The sequence below is a fragment of the Lepidochelys kempii genome, chromosome 1 (genome assembly GCF_965140265.1).
Source record: "Lepidochelys kempii isolate rLepKem1 chromosome 1, rLepKem1.hap2, whole genome shotgun sequence".
NCBI classification, from domain to species: Eukaryota; Metazoa; Chordata; order Testudines; family Cheloniidae; genus Lepidochelys; species Lepidochelys kempii.
Window position 1 is genome coordinate 110,976,580 of NC_133256.1, and position 23,761 is coordinate 111,000,340.

Here is a 23,761-nt window from a genome sequence, read left to right on the forward strand (position 1 = left end):
TTATAGTAGACGTCTTTAAATATACTTTGCATGAGTATGGAGAATTCACATCAGCTGCATCGGCAGCAAGGTTTTAGAATTCTGCCCATATCATTGTATTCTATTTCTAATGCTAAGAGGAACAGAAATTCTCTGATATTGAAAATAACCCAGCAGAAAGCCTTATTGGCTGGTGAGGTGGGGAGTAGCATATTCTACCATTTCCGGAAGAGTCCTGGGGAAATTTTATCTTGAAATATGTTCAGAGATCTGCATTTCCCATGCAAAAAGGAATGCTTGAGTTCAAAGCATGGTTCTATTCTGTAAACTACGTAAATGTTGCATCTTTTGCTTTTTATTCAACAAATACTTAAGTTAACTATGCAGTGAGGAGAAACAGCGAGCTACAGCCTACTGCATCTTGTTACAGACAAACAGAGCAGTTCCACAGTTATCACATTACAGACAAACAGAGAAATGCCACTGAGTTGAGCGTAGGGTCTCGCTTTGCTCAGCCAATCAGTAAAAACATTATCACAAGTCTGGTATCTAGTCTAAGCCTGAACATTACCCACCCTGGTCCTCAGAGCCCATGTAATTTAGGAAGTGGAAGGATCACATGATATAGAAGCTGGAAGTCACAACAATTTATGAATAAATACCTATTTTAGATAATGTTTAGAGACAGATAAAAACATACAATTCATTTTATAAGATCTCTCAGATCTGTACAGTTGGAATCGTACCACCTATGGTAGCTGATTTTAGATTTAAATTCATACATTTCTAAAAACAGTTTCTGTATAATAGATAGTATATACCAAATACATAAAAACATGCTCTGGTACTCCACTCTTGAGAAATGCAGCCATCCTGCACACCTGCCAACAGAACTATTATACCACACTATCAAGCTCATATGGTATAAAGGTTATATTGGCAAATATCGGGGACCACATCTCTCATTCCCATATACTCTATACCAGATATATACACGCTATGTCATTATTCTACGAAGATATGCTAGCTGATTGAGCATTGCAAGAGAATGTGCTCCGTTGTAAATGTAAGGAGTTAATTCATTCCCAAGGGTCAGACCTAGAGCTGATGGGAAGGGCAGAGACTTGGTTGCCTTCCCTGTGTCCAGCTATCTAGGTCCCAGCCAGCTGATCAGCAGTGAGCGGGCAGTACTAAGTGTGTGCTGCAGGTAACTAAATCCGGATACCGCTGACAAGGCCACATGAAAAATCTCAATGGACTTCACTTTTGGACACCCATGCTACTAGTTACAGAACAAGCAGCTGTGGCTGTAAGTCTTCCAGTGGAAATCCAACACGAGTTACAAAAAGGAAAGAGGAGATTTGGTGGGGGTGGGGACCAAGACAAATCCAACTAACAGTTGAAGATGACCTACTTACATTTTTCATTTTAAAGGACTCCTCCTCCAATTTCTCCACTGCCAGAATGTTTTCTATCGGAATGCTACACAGTGGGTGATCACCTGCAATAAACAATTGCAAGCTAAAGCTGCATAACTGTTCAAGTGTCACTTCGCCCTCTGCTCTTATTAAAAGCCATGCTTTGATTTCTGTGAAGGAAGAGTTCAATGTGACTGCAAGAAAGCTTGTGTTACTGACATGCTGTCAAAGTCTCAATATTACCTTAATTTCATTTCTGCCTTGAGCTGCAAAATGTGCCACCACCAAACCGCTTCAAAAATCACCTATTCAGGCAGTGACTGGAAAATTGCAGACAGAATATTTTCCCTCAAGAGGCAGCAAAAAAAAAAAGAAGAAGAAAAAAAAGGGAATCTTTCCTGTCGGTGCAGGTGATTAAAGATGGTGGGCATGATTTAGTGGAATCTCCTTCCTTAGAAGATTTTAAGGTTAGGCTTGACAAAGCCCTGGTTGGGATGATTTAGTCGGGGATCGGTCCTGCTTTGAGCAGGGGGTTGTACTAGATGACCTCCTGAGGTCCCTTCCAACCCTGATATTCTATGATTCTGTGATGCAGACTTCATGATTGAGAGAGTGAAGTAATCTAATAGTGAATGGAACCTGCAAGCGCTCCCTCAGCAAACGCACACAATAGAAGGAATAGTTGTTATTCTCTACTGAATAAAAAAATCCAATCTAGTTGGAAACTCCTGAAATAATCTTTATAATCTTAATCTAATATTAAGGATTTTACTTATGAACAAATGTTTGAAAGTTCAAAGCATGTAGTCAAACCCCAGCGTGCTTCTGTTAATACTGCAAATGCTACAAAATTAATGAAAACCACTAAAGAGAGAATCTATTTCTGGAATCCAATTGATAAGTGATAACAAATGCAAGAATAAGAGAATTAATTAATTCAATAAAAGATGGGCATGTATGTGCCTGAGAATAATGAGACAATTAATAAAAATCAGCAATACTTCAGCAGTTCCATGTAAGTGGTAATTTTGATATTAATTACATTAAAACAGTTAATTTTACCCATGATGTAACCACACAGTGAAATATCAAGCACTGAAAAGTGAGGCAATTCCAGAAGTTGCAGACGGATTTCCTCTACAAGACTAACTCAGCACGATGCCCACAGGAAGTATTTTCTCTGTTTTTCATTTGAAATGTGGGCGCTAATGTGTTATTTATTGTTGTTAATGTGTACCATAAAATGGGCAGTTACAACCTCATCTCCCTGGAACTGCCTCACTTTTGAGTGCTTAATACAGTATTCCAAACCTTAACAATAAATTAACGCTAGGATATCAATTTGTGGGATTTGGCATTGTCCCATTCAAACCCAAACCCCAGCTTAAGGTTATTACAGCCGTGTTCTGCCTTCTCAGCCCGTATGATAAACAAGTGTGAATGCACACACAGTGTATGTTAATTACTGATAGGGTACTGTAGAGATTTAGTCCATAAACACACTCCAATAAGCATGTGGTTTAATTCATATCAAAGCATTCCAATTCCACCCAAACGCTCTGAAATGATTAGTACAAAGAATACACAGAAAGAAAAAGAAAAAAATTCATGTGCTTTTAAAAAACATCCCTCTCTCCTCTCAGATACTTTTTCTATGTATTGTATTTTCTGCAGTTACAGATTTACAGAAATTAGGTTTTTATTGTAAAGTACATTACCAAGGAGCTCCCTCTGTTCTCTTACACAGTTCTGTATGCTTAACCCATTGTTTTATTAGTGAAAAGTTAGAAAACAGAAAGGCAAACCTTTGTTACCTTTGCTTTTCTGATAGGTAAATTCATGGTTAGTCAGGCGAAACCATCTCTTCTTGAAGTTTTTCATACCAAATCGTTTTCTTCCTTGTGCTCTTTTGATCATAAACCTATTGTAAACGGGAAAGCATTGTTACATTAATGCACTCAATAACAATCGCGAATTGTCAAACTCCAAAAGAACACACTGAATACTTTATAATCCTAGGTTCCTGCCTAGACTACAACTTAACCAGTTGAAAGTCTAGCGAGAGATGTTACCCTCCAACTATACTAGGAAAACAGAGGAACTTAGCTAGTATGTATTTGCTATGCTTAACTTAACTCTACCACTTTTCCCAATCAAGACAGAGTCTAAGAGGCTTAGATGATTTTCAACACCTAAAAGAGATGTACAAAACCTCTTTAGTACAAGAACTGTCTTATGTGATTTAATCACTCATACTCTATAAATAATATAAAATGTTGAATGTTGTGGAACTCCATTTTCAACTAACAAAGTAATGCTGCAGTTAGAAAATACAGATTTTTATCCCAACATAAACTAGCCTGTTAAAAGCTAGTAATTTTGAGTTTTTCGTTTACTGATTTGTTGTTTGTACGCTCAGGTAGCAATCAGTTTACTAAGAACTATATTATATCTACTATATGTCTAAGCACTAAATTAACCCACAATTTCAAGGTAACATAGGAAAATATGATACTGATTTCATTATGCTCTGTACAACCTTTAAAGAAGAAATTATATATATGGAGAGAGAGAGAGAGAGAGAGAGAGAGGGAGAGAGAAATTATGCATGCCAGAGATGGAAAGCTATTTTACACAGTGTACGAGTGGATTCATATGTACAGTATACTGTACTGGATAATATAACAGAATCATTAAAAACTACTTGCTATCAAAGCTGTATTTATCAGACACAAAGGTAGTATACAGCACAATGAACACACACAACATAGAGAAGTAATAGGGAGTGGCTTAATGTAAGGGAGGACTTCACTACATGTGTTTTCACTAGCAGGGGAGCCAGAATACTTTGAATAACAAACACCATAGTTCCAATTTCTGATAGAACATCCTTAGTCACAAACAATTAGAATGTGTTAGACAGACTAGGAACCTAATAAAAGCCTCCTTCTCCAAAGCATTCCAACCTGAATGCACTCGTGCCACTCTGTTTAGTATTGTGCTGTATTGTTCCCGCAGTGCATTTAGACTGTAAATGTCTTGGGGCAGAGGCTTGTTTTATGCTTGGCATGCCCCATTCACTGTACTGTAGGCACTTACAGAATTATATAACTATTATGGTGGTTAAAATCTGTCCATTCCCAGAAGGTTTGGATAGTAACAGTCACTTCTCAGTCTTTGTTCCTAGAGCATTTGAGAAAGACAATGGAGCTGTATGTCTGACAGTGGGTCAAGCCCTCCTAATGTCAACCAAGCTGATGGACCCCTTCAGGTTTTGAAGTTAGGCAAATCTCAGAACGAGAGTGGGTGCCTAAGAAAACGGGGCTGGGCAGTCTGAGGAACACACTCTTCATTAAGTCCTTCTTTTTGCCAGGCAGACATCCTTAAAGGTGACCTGCACATACCCAGGGTGTTTTGAAAATAAACTCCCTTTTAGATGTGGGCACTCAGTACCCCAGAGTTAAAAGCACATTTCTGATCACATTCCCTCCTGTTATTTAAAAACTACGCATTGAATCAGACACTGTCTCTCTCTCTTTTTATGGAAGATCCTGCCTTTGATATTAGAATAGGAGAAGTGTGGAAGCCCGTAAGCTACCTACAATAATTTAAAACAAAAACAGTATGTCATGATTTCATTACCTGGGTAGGCAGGCAGAAAGTATTTCAAGGCCAGTTTAAAGTATTTCCTTGTTTCTAAAATCCATGTAACATTTGAGGAATTGGCTGAACAAATGCTCAAGACACATGAAGGAAAAACATTATCAAAGTTAATTGGCTGAAGAGTCTTTTTATTACTCCTCTTTGTGGTTTAAATGAGGATCTATTTCAGTTTTGCTTGGCCACGTCAGTGTGAATGCCCTTCGAGCACGAGTATGCAAGGAGAAATTACTTCCAGTTCTCTTCCTTTTGGAAAGAGCCCAACAGCTATTGGTTGAGCAGCGATGGCGTGCTTGGTGCCGGCAAAGCACAGGCCAGCAGCTAACCCACTCATCTCGGGAACTAGATGGTCAAACAAAAGTGCACACTCTGCAGGGTGAGTTACAGATGCTCTTTATACAGAAAGAAAAAAGATTAAAATTAAATTTAATTAAAAAAAGCAGAGCAAAGGCGTATAGAAAACCCACTCAACAGCCAGATAATTGCTCTGGAAAAATAATCAGATTGATGGTTGTGAGATAATTTGCCTTTTTTAATGATAAGGCATGACAATTACAAGATAAGGCGGGGGACCTAGCCATCTGCATCCCACTCTTTAACCTTGAAAACAATTTATTTGTATGTTGCTGAAACAGTGCAATAGAAGATGTACGCTGACATCTTAATCACTCGCAAGGAGGTTTTAGGAATTTGTACACTAAACATTAAATACACTTCAGCGGGCTTGAAGCCTCTGCCTACAGATAAAAAGTACTTTACCATTTTCAGCATCTTTTTAAAAAAAAATAGGCACCGTTGAGATGTATGTGACAAATTCTCTCTGTTGGTTTTACATTGGGCATTTCAGCGTTATTAAACAGAGAAAACATCCTTCCCAAATTTAAGTCAGAAATGTCTGTTGCTATGAAGGAAGGACACACTGTCAGCAGGTAGCTTCGGCAAAGCACCAGCTGTCCCTACCATCTTACCTGCACGAACTATTACCATCAACTTTCTTTACTGTTAGTTTAAGAGTCCTTATAACAGCAGCCAGCAGGCCGAGCAAGAAAAGACAGAAAAAAATCAGACAAGAGCAAAAGAAAGACAGAGGCAGAAAAGTCATGTTTAAGAGTCAGAGGGGAAAAGTTACAAATTATACATTTATTTTCAAAAAGCAAAAGAATGATAATGCACAGAATTAAAACAGACATGCCTACTTCTGGGGACTCTATCACAGAAGTGAGGTGAACTGTACCAGCTAAATAGAGGGGATGTTCATACTTTCACAGGTAAAAGTTGTCAGCATTTTCAATGTAAACCTAATATGTTATTATTTAGTGATTTATAAAATCTGTTGTGAAAATTTACTCTAGGTTGTAACTTAGCATACTAAGCTCAGGAGAAATTCTCAAAAAGGTTTTATTTTCAGAAGAAACTATCTAGCTGCCTATACTCTGTACTTAGGTGCTTTTACAGACTCATTTTTAAAGTGAAAAATGCCAGCAATTAGTCCATATGACAACTAGTGTGTGGAAAGTGTCTTAAGAAGCAGAGATACTGAGATTTGAAGTTGTTCCACTGTACATGCATATTAAACATTTTTCTACAAAAATTAGTTAAGATTATCAGCACCTGGATTTTACAGCACAACAGCAATGGCAAAACCCATCAGAAGGCTTTGCCCACTCCTCAATGTCATGATAAAGTATTGAGTGTCTGTCTACGGAATGGAATTTTGCAGCTGTTGTTAGTTTGAGTCACAACCTTAACCTTCTTTTAACAAAGGGGCAGTTTAACTTAACTCTGCATTAATTGTGGTAATTAAATTCTATAGGCTTTTTTTTTAAACAAAAATTCGAGAACACATGTGAAATTAAAGTGTTTAGATCAAATGAAAGGATGTTAAAATAAGCTAGCAGCCACAGTGGATAAAGACAGCAATGCAACATTTTTCTACCTTTATATTTTTCCTCGTAACATATGAATATAGTGGGGAGGAAGGATAGCTGCCTTACAATGGTACTAAAACACACAGAGATACAAGAAATTCTACTATGAACACATTCTTACCCTTCTTTAAGCAGGATGGGTTGCTCTATACTCTTGTGATCTCTCCTTCCAGAGGATGAAATCAAATCTAAGAACTTAAGAGGGACAAAGCATACGGATAAAATATGGGTACAACAGAAGCCAAATCAAAATGTTTATATTTACATATTACTGTAGTACAAGACAATGCTCTAACAATATTTGAAAAAAGAATACAGCAAACAAGACCAGGAATGGAGTCTTAGAACTTTTAGTAAGTAATCTAGCTAGGTATGTGTTAGATTATGATTTCTTTAAATGGCTGAGAAAAGAATTGTGCTGAATAGAATAACTATTTCTGTCTGTGTATCTTCTTTGTAACTTAAGGTTTTGCCTAGAGGGGTTCTCTATGTTTTTGAATCTAATTACCCTGTAAGATATCTGCCATCCTGATTTTACAGGGGGGATTTCTTTATTTCTATTTACTTCTATTTTTTATTAAAAGTCTTCTTGTAAAAAACTGAATGCTTTTTCATTGTTCTCAGATCCAAGGGTTTGGGTCTGTGGTCACCTATGCAAATTGGTGAGGCTTTTTATCCAACATTTCCCAGGAAAGGGGGGGTGCAAGTGTTGGGAAGATTGTTCATTGTTCTTAAGATCCAAGGGTCTGGGTCTGTAGTCACCTAGGCAAATTGGTGAGGCTTTTTACCAAACCTTGTCCAGGAAGTGGGGTGCAAGGTTTTGGGAAGTATTTTGGGGGGAAGGACGCGTCCAAACAGCTCTTCCCCAGTAACCAGTATTAGTTTGGTGGTGGTAGCGGCCAGTCCAAGGACAACGCGTGGAATATTTTGTACCTTGGGGAAGTTTTGACCTAAGCTGGTAAAGATAAGCTTAGGAGGTTTTTCATGCAGGTCCCCACATCTGTACCCTAGAGTTCAGAGTGGGGGAGGAACAATTAGGGAATTTGGGAAGGTTTTCTGGATGGTACATTAAGAACAGCTCAAATGTAACAGTGCCCCTAAGTACAAAAGGTAGACGCCCCCACTTTTCATCTCCTCTTCATGCTCCTTTTCCTTTATTACTCAACCTCCTTCATTTAGTCTTGGACCAGACTGTTCTCATTGAAGGCTTGCAGGATAACATGGAATGTGTATATGCATTAAAATCTGACCCAATGTTCCATAAGTGTTATTTAAGAAGTGTGGTTTCCAACAAATGCTATGGAATTTTATGTGCACTGTATTCACTGCATATTTCTTGAGTACTACTGCTACTGAATCTGTTTTTTCTTGAGAGTGTTTGGTCTTGTGTAAATATTACACTACTTATATGCCTCTAAACATCAGCTTCAATAAGTATAATATGTATTTGATGCATTGCCTTGTTACTTACATTTTTTACTGCATCTGCATATTTCTGCTCATTAAAATAGTCATAAAAAGTGGCCATGTAAGATTCCTTGAAGTTGGCCTGAAATGCAAACAACCAACCAATATTTGTGTGTCTTCCAATACAACTTATACATAAAATCTTAACATCAACAGACTCAGAAAATAAGTTTCCCTACTCAAACCACCACCACTTTCCCTATTTGTAAAAAAGAGAAAGAAATCAAAGCTACTTTCAGGTTGTTTGGCTGTAATATGGAATATATCGAGAAAGCTCTCAGACTAAAATAATTTCTAAAATAAATGTGGGTTAGCAGAATGCATTCCAAATCTTCAATTCAATAGAATTACTATAACATTCTGTAAAAGTTTCAAGCTATTTTTTAAAAGTCATGCTCCCAAAACAATCTGACAAAAATAATAAGAGACAAGGAACTGAATGGGCTCAAGAGATTTGTAAATGGGATACAGGCTCACTCACAGGTTGCTGGTGTGAATCCAGACCAGGTCAGCAGTGGCCTCATGTTATCATCTGATAACTGTTTGGTGGCCTACTGGCTCAAATTATTCTCATTTCAAATTTCTAGCAGACATCAAAAAGCCACGATCAGCTATCATCACTAATTGGCTGAGAGCTCAAATGGCACGAGAAGCGCACTATCCCTCACCATTAGAGGTGGTTCCTCTAGATCTAGATCAGGCTTTAAATACTTTGCTGAGGCAGCATAGAAAATACCGCAAGGCTGCTACCATGTGTATTTCATTCTCCAGGTGCTGGCACCTTTCAATGTGGCATTTTTTCAAAAAGACTTCACAAAAAGCCCCAGAGCCCCAAGACCATGTCACACTTTACTAAAAATGTAGTTCAAATAAGAAAACGTTTGCCATCAATTCGCATGCAGGTTATAAATTCAGTTACTCTAGCATGGCTTACCACTGACTGATTTGCATATGGTACTACGTAGCCATTCCAAACATTTAATTACAATAATAAAGCGACAATCGGCTTTTAAAAAGGAAATAAAGAGCAACATTTTGCCAACATAACCCACAAAATAAGAAATAAAACAAAACACTTACAGATTTAGATTTTGATAAGCTGCCCAATGTTTGTATGGTCTTAGAGATAAGTGTCAAAGTTCTAGAGGTCTGAGGATCCTATGAAGGGGGAGAACAATGGTGTTACATATTCCTGATGTTTAAATCACGGGACAGAGCACTACACACATTTTCTGTTCTCTATTTCACTCATACCAACAATCAGTGTAAAATTTTAAAAACTCACAAACTTTATAGAAAGAAAGCTGCTGCCTTAAGAAGCATGACAGACTTTGTAATGAGTACCTTCCTGCCTTTGCTTCTAAAGAGCAAACAAGAAAGAATCCTTGCTTCATTTTTTAAGTGAATGCTTGAAGACTATTTTCTATACTAATATTTAAAGGTTTAGGTTTTGGGCAACACATTTACTATTCAAAGGATCTCAAAGGGTTTTGAAGTAATGAATCCAATTAAAATGGAGCAGCTACCACAGTTGCTAGAATAGTTTGCAGTTCCTTTGACTTACTGTAGAACCTGTTTACTTAAGAGAAGAAATTTGGCCAAGAGGCCACAGTAATATTCAACCCATTAAAAAATTATGCTGTACCCTTTCTCGTGGAATCTTTAACAACTTATTCCTCAAAGTCACCTCTGACCACCAGAAGGCACTTTTTATCCCAGGGAAGAGTATCTGATAGGACCATTTTTTAAAATTCACTTATTTAGAAATGGGAGAACATTTTAACATGTAAACAAAATCTGTTTAATTTTTAAGGCAATTAATATGTTTTTAACAAAGTTATTGCAGCTGAAATCCCTATTACTGCATATAACTTTGTACAAGAAAAGAATGAGGCGATACAATTCCGGTTTACGTAACACTTCACAGCATGCTGGGCCCCATATGTAGAGTTCTTACAGTAGGTAATTCCACAACCAATCTTCTCTTCGATAGCACTGAGCACTAGCAAAGAACACAAGCTTGTATGCATTACCCAGCTGGACAATGAAACTGTTGACCAGTAGGGGGAGGCTCATGAGTGTTTGAGACAGAACTTTCATAGGAGCTGGACCTAGATTACAGAACTCCCTCTCTGAGAGAGAGGGACAAGAATTACCACTGGGCTCAATTTCAAAACTAAATGTAAAATTCACTTCAGCTTATCGAGGGGGGAAGTCTAAGTTCTTCACAAACATAGCCACCTAACACATCTGCTTGCTAACACAGAAAGCAGACAAGAACTATCAAGCTATTTCTCCTCCGTGTTGAGAAAATAGATTAAAAAAAAAAAACACTTGGTAGGCACTCATACTATGGTGATGGGGCCACATATGAACCTAGATAGATCAATACTGTACTTACTGGGTGGTGTGGTGTAAGTTGAAAGAGATTTGGAGAAAGAATTGCAGGAGCAAAGAATCTCAGGAAAATGAAACTGCTTACAGCTGTATACCGTACATCTGGGTCACCTGTAACAAGAGAAACCATTCTACTCATTATCCCAACAAACAATACTTTAAAGAGCACCTTCAGTACTAGTAAAACTGTCAAAATACCTTCTGATAGTTAATTCAGCCCTGTGCTGGAAGTTCACATATTCCCGAGTTATGGGCAAATGAGATAATGGAGGTCATTTGGAGCCAAATATTAGCTATTGATAAAGTAATGAAAATATCCGGGTGAGAGCTAGCCCCATTAAAACAGAACACAACTGTGCAGAGAGCTCCACAAAGTCTCATTGTGCAGGAAATGCTTAGTTTGTATATCAGATTTTGGTACTCAACTGGAACATAACATTTACACGGATTATAAAAAGGAGACTGATTCTCACCATTTATCTCTAGCATCTAGCACAAAGGGGCCCTGATTTGTTAGGGCCCCCAGGCACTATTGTAAAATAAGTAACGAATAGTAATTATAACAATAATTATTATAAATTGAATGGATAAGGAACACAATATGGCCATCAATGGCATTTCATTTTGAGATTTTCTATTCTCAAAGTGACTATAAAATGGCACCCTCTTACTCAACTGATCTGCTCCTTGTGTGTATGAAGAGTTAGATCTGCTTACTTTAGTGACAAAAAATTGATTTTTGGTTGGTTGATTGGGGCTTTTTTAAATTGCTTTTTACTCTGGCAGAGGTAATGCAGCTAAGAAGTGAAACAGATTCTACTTATTCTTGTGTATCTGCAACAAATTTTACTAAGTTCTACTCAAGTGGTAGCTATGCAAAGCCACTGAAGGCAATGGCCTTGCATAGGTGTCAATAATTTATAATTTGGTTTTTATTTCAGGCTAATGCCTGGGTTGAAAAAACCTGAGATTTGATAATGAGTTTGCAGGCCAGCTGTGTTAAAAAAAAAAAATCTCTATACTTGTAAACTGAGCATATTTGATCTGAAATCATCGATACATAAATTTGAACCCCCTCAATGCCATTTCTATCATGTCACTTTCAGAGTAAAGTAGAATAAATTTTAAGGAAGAGCTGAGGTAAACACAGTATAGATAAACACTTCACAGATAGCTTCTAATCTGAAATATACTTTTAACCTCTACACCTGTAACTCTGATAATGTAAACTGGTAGATAATAAAAATTATATACTTCAAAATGATTTAACATACAAGAAGTTACATACAGCAACTCACCTTGAAAACGTTTGGCAGCTGACTCTCTCAGTGAAAAGAAAATATCGCACATCACTGTGGGACAGCTCACCCCAGATTTCGTTATGACAGTAAAAATGCGGTCAACATACTGCCTCAGATTTTCCTGAAACATTTAGCAATATGTTAAAATTTATTTTTGTTTTGTTTTAAATGCACCATTTCTCTTCGATGGAAAACAGGGCTACTACACTTTCTACAATGGCATCTATACTAGATTATATTTGCAATAAATTGTAAGATATAAAAAAGCCACAGTTCCAGATTCAATGGATACCCTACTCTGCGGTGAGGTGTATTTCTAAGCACAAAGCTGAAAGCACAGTGTCTTTTTCCACTCTCACACACACACAAAATTGGACCTCATTCCAAAAAGCACATTATTTCTTCTACAAAACCATTTTCTACGCTCTCTTTGGAAAAATTGGCTAAGGAGTCCTCATTTCTATTATACTGGATATTTACGCAGTCGATTAAAAACCAAGTCCTATTCTTCCTTGCCTATTTTACATTTAATAGACAACATCACATTTCAGTACTATGCTATACAACTAAACATGAAGCTGATGTAAAAAAAAAAAAATCACACACATTTCTACGAGGCTAAGGCTTCCAGTGGCTACTAACATATGAAAGCTTAATTTACACCACCAAATGAGGTTCAGGAACCTCAGTAAGGGAAACAAAATACTCAATATAATTAGAGATTTTGTTTTCAGTTGCAAATCTGATTGCCTACCCTGTTATTTTCCAGGTTTTCACCATCTTTTAACTTCACAGGATCAATTTCACAAGGTTTATGGAGCTGGCAGATCTAGAAAGAACATGTTGAAGAATTAGTACACTGGCATATCTTCAGGTGGAAGAAGTCTTAAAATAAAGAATTTAGGCTGCTAGCTTTCTTGGGTAATGTATTTTGTCTTCTGGCAAGACATCACGCATCAGCTCGTCAAGATTTTGAATTTTGCCAAAATGTTACATTCTATTTTTCGGCAATATCCTGCATCTACAAGGATGAAGTTTTCACCAGGTTCTCCCAAACAAGATCATCATTTAAGAAAACATTTCTTGTTCCAAAGAGATAGTATTGTAAAACTATTCTTAGGGAAAATAGTATTTCCTGATGAGACATCATAGTAATTGTTTTGGTACAATAGTGCTGAATCACTTAAAGGAAATCTGTGGTCTGAAATTGTTCAATTATAGTTCTGGAAGGGGGGAAAAAAAAAAGAAGAGCCATACTGGACTGGAGAGATAATAAAGCATCATCACATTGCTAGCTGTCACATATGCAGTTATCTAGGAATAATCATATTCATTTAAAGCGACAGGATGAAGTGTGTTATTTATGGCCAATGTTTTCTGCTGCACAGAGTTTTTATTTTCTTAGGCTTTTCTTTTGTTTTTTAACCATTTTCCAGAACCTAAATGACTTATTTTAAAAGACAAGAGGATTATTTTAGACACAGTTCACATGGACACTTTTTATTTTTCTTTAATGAAAGTCCACTGTTCATGAATTGGTGACTCAATGGGTAATGAGTACCACATGGCTTTTCTTGTAAAAACAAGCTCTTGACATTAGTCCTGCAAAGCAATCTTAAGGGGCAAGACATCAGCAATATCTGCTCCTAGAAGGCCCGTTAGGTTGAACTTTTACCAAAAGAAGTGTTCTGAATCTGCTCTTACCTCATCTATAATTGGCTTTAGTGTAACCTGAAGATAATGCATCCCTGCCAGTTTCATGGTCTCATCAATGCACTTGGAAGTTAATGAATTTCCTCTGAAAATGGTGTTGGGGTCTCTGGAAGGGAACAATTTTCTATAATTTAGTCTTTTGTAATAAATCACTAACATGTGGAAATGAAAGCAGCAAGTGAAAGCGATGAAAAGCTGGTTTTGAATGCACACACGAATATTCCCCTTGATCCCTGCCTAAGGGCTGCCATGAAATGCATTGTATAAGGTTTGGTGCATTTCCAGCTTATCACAGAAAAACAATAGTCATCAACATAAGGTTGTCAGAAGGTCTGAGAATTTTCAGGGGTTCTTCATAATTTTTATTACAGTAGTGCACAGGAGTTCCACTACACTGAGCACTGCACAAACACATGCTGAGACATAGACCCTGCCGCAAGGAGCTTACAACCTAATGGAAAAACTGTGAAAAATGTCTGTGCTTTCATGCACTACTGCCCAGCATGAACTTGGGAGGCAGCCATTTCAGTCTCATGACTATATTGGGCACTGGATTCCATCTGCTAACTCCTCTTACAAAAGGCATATTTGGGGTGATTAATAAGATTGTATGACCCAAGTGACCTTTTGTGGCTGAACTACAGTACCATGCCTGATGGAATACTGTATGTTATGAAATACACAGGCCCCAATCCTGCAAACAGAACCGTGCGAGTGGACCCTTGAGCCTACACAGCCCCACATTTGTTTCAGTGCGGAGCCGCCTGCACAATTCTCTTTGCAGGACTGGGGACATAAAAAGCTGCAGATGAGTAGCTGTAGCTTTTGTTAACCTTATATTTGCATGATTACAGCCTGTAGGTTTGTGAATGACCTCCAGAAATGTGCATTTTTACATATTTTCAAATCAATCTTACTGAGAAACACGCCACATTATTATGGCACACTTCCTAGGTGTGGCATAGTATTGCTCTCTTAAGACAATATTAATGAAGATAAAAATAACTATCTATAGAACGTCATTCTCACTCCTTCTCCTGTGTGGCTTTCTCACAAGTCTCCTACTTTTGCATCATCCACTGATATGCTGTTTTTAATGATGATATACAGCTTGGCCAGCAAGAGTTAAATCATGTATGAAGGAAACCCACAAAGGCCACTCCCAAACCGGAGTACGACTTGCAGGACCCTTTTGCTCAACTGTTTTTTCAATGTTGGTATGCTGGCCCTATAAAAGGAAGCATGCACACAGAAACTGAAATAGTCTTTTAAAAAAAAAAAAAAGACCAGTTAACAAGTGTATTCACACATACTGGTTCTTAATTTTGCAAACAGCCATTAGCGTCTACATCAGATTTGCAATCTGTTGTTCACTGGGCTCCTTTTTTGCACCCACAAGTTAAAGTATACAAATAATTTCAGGTTCATTTTGCATCCACAATTATTTGCAGGGACAATTTAAGCTATTTATAAATCTGACTGTGCCTTCTACATGCACATTACCTAAGCTGCACCTGCACAACTGGGCCTTCAGTTATTTGCTCTCACACACAATGTTGCATCTATTCAATAGTTTATATTTTTTTACGATTGCATCCGTTTACAAAGAGGGAGTTTACGGTGAGTTCTTCCGCTGAGTTCACTGTTCTGTTTTTAAAAAGTAAACCTACTGCCTGTGAAAGGTGCTGGACCGAAAGCCCTGAAAACTAATGCCCAGTATGTCTCATGAATAGGTACATGGCAGGCTGGGGGAAGAACACATTTCCTCACATTATCCTAACCAAAGTGCCTCAACCTGCACAGAGGGACTATCCCTACAGGTGGGAGAGTACTTCAGTTCTTGCTCTGTCTGAAAAGACTCCCCACAAAGGCTTCATTTGGTTCTGTCTGTGGCAATTGATACCTTAATGGCAGTAACTGTCCTCCAGGCAATAGGCTGAGACCCTGAGGTCTATAGACATAAGTCATTAACCCCATAAATGGCAACAAATTTCAGACACTATCTACTTGGTATGGATACTAGACGCTATATTGATGGGCACTACACAAAATCCTCTGACAGTTGTTTATGCCAGGAATTTGTGACTGGTAAGGAAGAGCCTATTTGCTGTCTCACCACGGCCATGTCCCACCCCACTGTTTGTGGTAAAGCCTTCCATATGGTAAAATTAGATGCTCAGACAAGACTTGCCCTAAGCATCATTTTTCATATGATTCCATGGAGAAACTTGCCTTTTCCTTATATAAATAAGATTAATCAAATTATTTTATGATGAAATAGATGATTTATCAATACATGCTGTGAAGCTGAAATGATTTGTTGTGAACTGCTAAAACTATTGCAGGATTTGATTATTATAATTATTATTTTTTACTTGTATTTATCATAGCACCTAGGAACTGACTGAGGTAGGCACTGTGTAAACAGAACAAAAAGATGGCCCCAAAGGGCTTACAATCCAAGCATGAAACAAGAGATGACAGATGGATACAGACTGGCAGGGGAGAAGAAGGAAACAACGAGACTATTGGTCAGTATGAGGGGCTGTGGTCTGAGCATCCCAGTGGCCTAACTGCTGTCAGTTTTTTTGGAGGCATCATAAAAAAGGAAAGTTCTAAGGAGAGTTTTGAAGGGGGATAATGAGGTAGCTGTGTGATGTTTATGGGGGGCTTCTCTGAAGCCCTAACTCACCTATTTCCCATGGCAGGGATTGTCTTTTATTATGTGTTTGTGCAGTGCCCTGATTCCTTACTGAGGCCCCGGGTGCTATCACAGTACAAGTACTAAATAATAATAATGATTACTTTTAAAAAAAGCCATTGTGATTCCATAAATTGAGCATGACATTATAACAACATCTGAAATTTTATTTAAAAAATGAGTGGTTTCTTGGTACTTACTGAGTTCTCTTCACTTCAGCATTTGCAATTGCACTGATGAAAGGCACAATTTTGCCATAGTGTAAAAAAAGCCTAACCAGAGGAATGGCTGCTTCCTGTTTTTCTCTGCAAACTTCACCCAACACATGTGCAGCAGATGCCGAAACAGGCTGAACAATAGAGAGAAGCAAAAACTTTGAGACGGGTTCCTACAGTAATCACCGCTTATTAACACTAGTTTCTTTTTCTTCACATTGACTCCTCACACAGTACCATACATACTATCTGCAATGCCCCGTCACACAGACCTGTGAGATGGCTGGGTCTCAATTTCCACTTTGTCTGCTGGATGTAAGTTTTGATCACAAGAGGGCAGCAATTTAAAAACAATGACAATGCAGTGTCTGTTTTCCTATTGTTAATATCTGGTTTCAATGAATATCGCAGCGGCTTGCGAAATACTGGACATAAAAACCTGAACTTTTTGCTGTATTTTTTAAGCTACAATCAAAGAAGTTAAATACAGTTCTCTTTAGGGAAACAAATGGTCTAGTACAACAGTGAATTTTTTTTTTGGATGATTTGATCTCAAACTTAGCCCATCCCATTTCACATTTTAGGATTAATACGCACAAAAAAACAAAAAAACATTTTTTCTACATAATAGCAGGTAAATCATTTCTTTTCTAGTAAAAGAAAGGCAACTGATCAAACCCAACCAGTTTATTTTGCATACAAATTTAGGATTAGACAGTTGAGGAGTACATGTGGGTTCTCATAACCACTGCTGTAGCTGGGTGTGTCTGCACTTACCATCAGTGCGTGCAGATACAGATCTTTTCTGCACGGACCAAAAACAAGCACAAGGGATATACAGCTTCATAAAAGTCTCAAGTGCAAAAAAAAAAAAAAAAAGGATTAGCTGAGATCTCTGGCAACTTCAGTTATATAACCTCACTTGTAAATTGACAAATATTTATGAGGGCTTTGAGGATAATCAGCAGGTACACAACAAGCAGCCGCAAATAAATTACCTCAACATCTGCAGATTTTAACAGGAGGTCTCTAAGTGGGCTGTAATAGTCTGAGGAAAAAACATGGTCCTCAGTGTAAACCACATTTAACCTTAAGGAACCAAGGTCATCTGGCTTCAATGACTTGTTGCCATTATCTCTGGGCTGCAGGAAATACCTGGCAGGCAAAAAAATAGTTGGTCTTGAAACAGCAAAAAAGCTCTTAAGCCATACATGAATATATATAATATGTAGGTACACACATAACATTTGTAAACCTATTGATTTTTTTTATGTTCTAAATTAGGTTTCCAAAGATGCACACCAGTTCCTTTTGCATCAACTTTACTAGGGAAAGTTCTGATCATAAAAGTATTGTGTACTTAAGACAATATAAAATCCCATATAGTAATAAAACTATGGCATTACTGCAGAATTGCAGTGCATAACATCAAAGATAAATGTATTAGAATTCCCACCTAATTTGCACACACATTAAAAAAAAAGCCAAATTTTCAACAACTATGCCATCAAAACAATGCTTCACATATTTCAATATCCTTGTTTTGATAGTTTGGTAATTGAAGATTTTGGCTTAGGTTTTTCATGTGGGAAACTAGATGGAAGTTAAATACGTTTACACTTTGTTACACAACAGTAGTTACTGTTATGGTTTTGTAGTAAAAATATAATATGTGCAGTACTGAAAACAGTACCTTTCCTTTTATGACAAAGAAAAACAAATAGCAAGTACCATGCTTCATAAGAGCTGGATTGTCGGAGAAATTTTAATGGAAGTCTTAGTTCTCCTAGAAACTCATCTCCAAACTTCAAGTTGCTGGCATTCCAAAGGTCTACTCTGTAATAAAACAAAACCAAAAATCAAAAGAAATTCATATTGAAAATATAAGAAAAAAACAAAACAGCCATTTTTCTCTTTTTTTTTTAATTTCATTTTTCATCCATTATGTATGAGTCAGAAAAGTATGTTCCAAAACATATTATACTGGTTTCCAAGGAGTTAAAGAGGATCTTACAATGTTGGAATCTGCTAATTCATAACTGCACAAGTCAGTGGACAGAAACCTAGGATACCCTTTCCTCATCCGTTTTCTTCACAAGCATTTACAGTTTCAAAAGCAGCAGAAATGTTTCCAATTCACAGGTGCAGGTCCACTGCTGGGATGTCAAAACTCACAGTTCTGGGAATAAAGTACTATAATTAAAACTGCTTACTTCTCTGTTCCCAAGCCACACTATTTCCAATTTTGTTTTTTCTAACTCAGATATTGTAACCCCTTTATTTTTGGCCTGTTACTCACACAGGACGTGCCAAGGAGTCTGGGCCTAAACAAAAAAGGATCAATTCAAAACACCAATGAGAAAGCTCCCCCCGCATCTGGATATAGTAATTCTCCTGCTAAACACAGGGGCTTAGCATTACATAGTGTTCATCCCAGATACCCAAACACCTCACTATAAATCACTAGCTAACTATCTGTCAGTAGTTACCATGCATTTGTTGTTTTAGAATTTAAGTTATTGGTTCCCTGTCATGGTTTTCAAGTTTAAACCTTCTGATGGTAGTTTCAAGACAGATATTTATTCTCTATGACGTTGGCTCTCAACCTTTCCAGACTACTGTACCCCTTTCAAGAGTCTGATTTGTCTTGTGTACCCCCAAGTTTCACTTAGCTTAAAAACTTACAAAATCAGACATAAAAATACAAAGTGTCACAGCACACGATTACTGACAAATTGCTGACTGTCTCATTTTTACCATATAACTATAAAATAAATCAATTGGAATATAATCTACGTACATTTCAGTGTATAGTATACAGGAGCAGTATAAACAAATCATTGCCTATCAAATTTTAGTTTGTATGGACTTTGCTAGTGCTTTTTACATACCCTATTGTAAAACTAGGCAAATATCTTGATGAGTTGATGTACCCCCAGGAAGACCTCTGAGTACCCCCAGGGGTACACATACACATGGTCGAGAACCACTGCTCTGTATTTACCTCTTCAGTGACAATACACTGCTATTTCAAAAAATGAGAAGATGATCATCCTATATATGTGAGCATACAGTAATCTTGGTGCTGTTGGAAAGCATCCCCATCATTGATATGAGTGTTTACTAGCAGTAATCAACTATTGGCCTGTGGGGTGATGTTCTAGTCAAAGAGGGAGAGACTGTATATTGCAGCGATTCCCAAACTTGAAGCCAAGCCTTCCTTCAGGAAAATGAAACCTATCATACTTCCTGCTGTCCCACTCTGTAAAGTCAAAGGCTTATACATCTTCCATGTCCACTTCCCTCATTTTGGGGAAATTCTGGTATAAATCCCTGTATTATACTTTCTCTCTCTTCATATACTGTGAAAGGGTTAACAATATTGAAATTTAGAGTATAACTACTGGCATTTGAGCTAGGAGCAAGTGAGATGAATGAGACAGTATTGCTCCAGGCTCTCTGCAAACTCAGGCAGCTGTCTCTGCACAAGTTCCTTTACACTTTGAAGGTTTTCTTTGCAACAGAGACTTACTTTTTATTTTTAAAATGGAAGGTGATATGCTGAAGAAAAACAGAGTTTTGCTGGGGGTGGGGGAGAAGAGAGAGATTGTCTCTTGCTTTGGGAAACACTGGTATAAGGTAGAGCCCTACTTGGGACTGGAATCCTGCAGGCCCCACTGACATTATAGTGGGAGCGGGATTAAAAATAGTCCCACGCAGGACTCTAGTATAAGGGAAGAACAGTAAGACTTGTAATATAAATATATGGAAAAAACAGGTTTTAAAATAAATAAGGAACCAGAGAGTTTTAAATGTCCATTGCATGTTCCACAGACAGAGAAATTATCATACTGGATATACAATATAACATCTAGCCTGGTATTCTATCTTCAACAGGAACCAGTACCACATGATAAAGCAGGTGGTATAAAGTCACCCATTGTGGACAATTTTGCAATGACGTGCCCTTGTGGAAAGTTTCTTCCTAGTTCCACACAGTAGGTGGTTGGCATGCTTTGAAGCCTGGGGTTTGATATTCCTTATAAAAGTTTATTCTAACTAGTGTAACAGAAGATGATATCATAAATCTCTAATGCATTTTTAACCCTCTCAATTTTATCCCTCAATAATATTTTGTGGCACTAAGTTGCATGCATTATTTGTATCAATTTGTTCCATCTCATCTCCATTTAGATTCAGATTTTTTGGGCAGGCACTGGCTTGTACAGTGAGTCGGCCCAAGGTAGTTGACATTTTTTGAAAAATTTTTGGTGGGGGGGAAAAGGAAAAAAGTTTTCAACTCCGGTTGTTTTTTTTTGCCCTCTCTCACCCAGTTCTGTTCCTGGCACAATGGAACTGTGATCTGGCAGGAGCACTAACACTAATGGGGCAATACAGATTGCCAAAACCAAGTTAAGGAAGGGATGGATTTTCAGGAGGACGAATCACTATTTACACATGGCCAAACCTTGATTTAACAAACCATGTACTGGAAATGACGTGTCCTCTGGTTCCTGATATAATTGGATTCTGAGAAGATGCCCACCATAAATGCAACTTCCTGATATGACACATACACAAACACAAACTTTCAAGAGAGGAAAACTGGCACCAAATACATTTGTTATGGATTGTAATTCGTTGCAGTTTTGCTTCAGACTTCAGGGGAAGGAAGGGAGGAGGTGGCTAGAAGCACAATTCAGGTTCCATTTGCTACATTCTAGACAAGGCCTTGTGTTTATTGCATGCGAAGTTTTTAAATTCTGTAAATTTGTGTACCTAGAGTATGAAAGATGTCATAAGGCTGTGAATTAGTAAATACACATCACCACCCCCAGTTTCCAAAGCTTAGTTCTGCTGTTTAAAAAAGCAAAATACGGAAGGTGCATTTTTAGAAGTGGTCAATCTGTTATCCTGTATGACTACAATAACCAATCTGAGGGCCCCACAGCTAAGAAAATGTTCCTCTATTCACAGGGAAAAAAGAAGAAAAAAACCCCTGCATGTAAAAGGAACATCTGGTACTAATGTAATGATATACCCTGGCCACTTCCTACAACCACTGAAAATGAAAACTTTTTTTGTTGTTAGAAAAATATGTACAGGGGACTTAATCTCATGTATAGTCCATGGAAGGAAAATGTTCAGAGAAGAAATGGCTGTAGGTTAATGTAAGATACATGATCGGGGGGGGGGGTGAGAGGGGTAGGAGGAGGAGATGGAAATAAATACTCTCAGTCCTATAAGGGAGTGGGGGAACTCTCAATGAACAGTTTGCCCAACCAGAACGAGCCCTTTATCTGCTCTCTTTTATTTATTAAAGTACTTAATCTTTTACAAACTCTTTCATAGACTTCACCAACAAAGTATTTCTTCCCCCTCACCAGGACTTAAGAACTGTCTTGCATTGGTTTTAGGAACAATGAAGTCTTTTCAGACAGCCATACACACATTATTAAAGCAGCCACACATCAGTAAAGGGCTAAACTTAATTACAATCGCACACTGATAGATCTAGAACAGTAGTCCCCGAAGCTTTGAGGGTCACAGCCCTCTTACCCCTGTCTGGGCCCCCCGCCCCCATGAGCTCGGGTCTGGAGAGGGGCTGCGGCTTGAGGGGGGGCAATGCGGATGGGGTAAGGGGGCCGCAGCTGGGGGTCAATCTGGGGCCGGGAGAAGGACCAAGGCTGGGGGCGGAGTCGCAGTTGGGCTGCGGTGGGGGCCAGCAGCTGGGCCCGGGTCCAGGTGCGGATCCGCTCCTGGCGTTGCCCCCACCCTCAGTCCCAGGCAGGAATGGAGTTGCGGCCAGTGACTGAGGGCTGTTGCAGGGCCGGGAGTGGAGCTGCGCTGGGGGTGGGGCCAGGTGTGGGGCCAGGAGACAGGGATGCACCTGGGGGTGGGACTGAAGCAGAGCTGGTGGCGGGGAGGGACTGGATGGTGCTCCCTCCCCATCCCCGTCTGGGCTGGCCCAGACCCCACCACACCCCCTCAGATGATCCTCCACACTCCCTTAGCGGGGGCGCGTCCCACACTTTAATGACCTCTGATCTAAAGTCTTAATTGAGGGGTACTGGGGAAAAGGGTACTAGGCCGAAACTGAATTTAATGCAAAATTGTACAATGGAAGAAAAACAAGTTTATGTTACTATGGAATTTTTTATATTACCTAATCTCCATTTTGTCCACCTCATCAGCATCTTCAATATCAAAATGGGATTTTTTGTTGTAGCTGCAAGGTCTGGTTACCTGGTGTGAAAAAGAAATAAATAAAAAAGATAAAAATAGTTAAAATGGAGATCTCACTATGCTTTCACCACATACTGATAGTCTGCTTTCCTCTGACTATAAATTGTAGTTTAGTCTTCGATTCTGCCAATGTTTATGCACGTGAATAATCCTGTTGACCTCTGGGACTACTCATTAGGCAGAAGTGCTTGCAGGATAACCGAGACACCACACTCCAAACTCTCTTTAGTATAGAGTAGATAAGAATATATCGCAGGTTTTCACATCAGCGTTTAAAGGTTAAACAGACATAGAAAATCATGCAAGAGGTATTGTCAACATCTAAAGTCTAGCTGAAAAAAACCAAACATAACAATTAAACAATCTGGTTTAAAATATAGATTCCTTACAATGATTTCCTGCTGCACTTTGAGAAGAAAGGCAACTGAAGTAATCCAACACTTAATATTGACACACACAAACCCTTTTAATACAGGAGCACTTAAAAGTAGCAAAGGAAAGTGCTGTCTATTCAGACATCTTTGAAAGTCAGCTAAATGTGCCCACTCAAGCATGCAGAACAGCTAATTTTTCAAGAGATGTGGAGCTGGGGTCTTGTGTATCATAATATAGGGATAAGCACTGAAATTTCTTAGCACCACAGTGCAGCTTCTCTTCCTTCCACCCGTATTTGCAACACCAGAAAGCAAAAAGCAAAGCCTAGGCAATAAACAGACTACAAAGGTACTGCATGTGC

The 23,761-nt window shown here is 38.3% G+C and overlaps 1 protein-coding gene across 3 annotated transcripts in view; it reads right to left on the reverse strand.

Moving 5' to 3' along the window:
• RASA3 (RAS p21 protein activator 3) overlaps window positions 1-23,761 on the reverse strand; it is a 264,785-nt gene that overhangs the window by 10,481 nt on the left and 230,543 nt on the right. For 2 of the 3 annotated variants that reach the window (XM_073350720.1, XM_073350711.1), the window contains exons 8-20: window positions 22,946-23,025; window positions 18,511-18,615; window positions 17,778-17,934; window positions 16,765-16,913; window positions 13,855-13,969; window positions 12,905-12,979; window positions 12,148-12,271; window positions 10,854-10,960; window positions 9,533-9,610; window positions 8,457-8,534; window positions 7,107-7,180; window positions 3,212-3,318; window positions 1,398-1,480 (exon numbers count right to left, since the gene is read on the reverse strand). In XM_073350720.1, the coding sequence (XP_073206821.1) occupies window positions 1,398-1,480; window positions 3,212-3,318; window positions 7,107-7,180; window positions 8,457-8,534; window positions 9,533-9,610; window positions 10,854-10,960; window positions 12,148-12,271; window positions 12,905-12,979; window positions 13,855-13,969; window positions 16,765-16,913; window positions 17,778-17,934; window positions 18,511-18,615; window positions 22,946-23,025 (1,332 nt within the window). Of the gene's footprint in view, window positions 1-1,397; window positions 1,481-3,211; window positions 3,319-7,106; window positions 7,181-8,456; window positions 8,535-9,532; window positions 9,611-10,853; window positions 10,961-12,147; window positions 12,272-12,904; window positions 12,980-13,854; window positions 13,970-16,764; window positions 16,914-17,777; window positions 17,935-18,510; window positions 18,616-22,945; window positions 23,026-23,761 lie in introns of those variants that run through there. The other variant, XM_073350726.1, reaches the window with a different exon arrangement.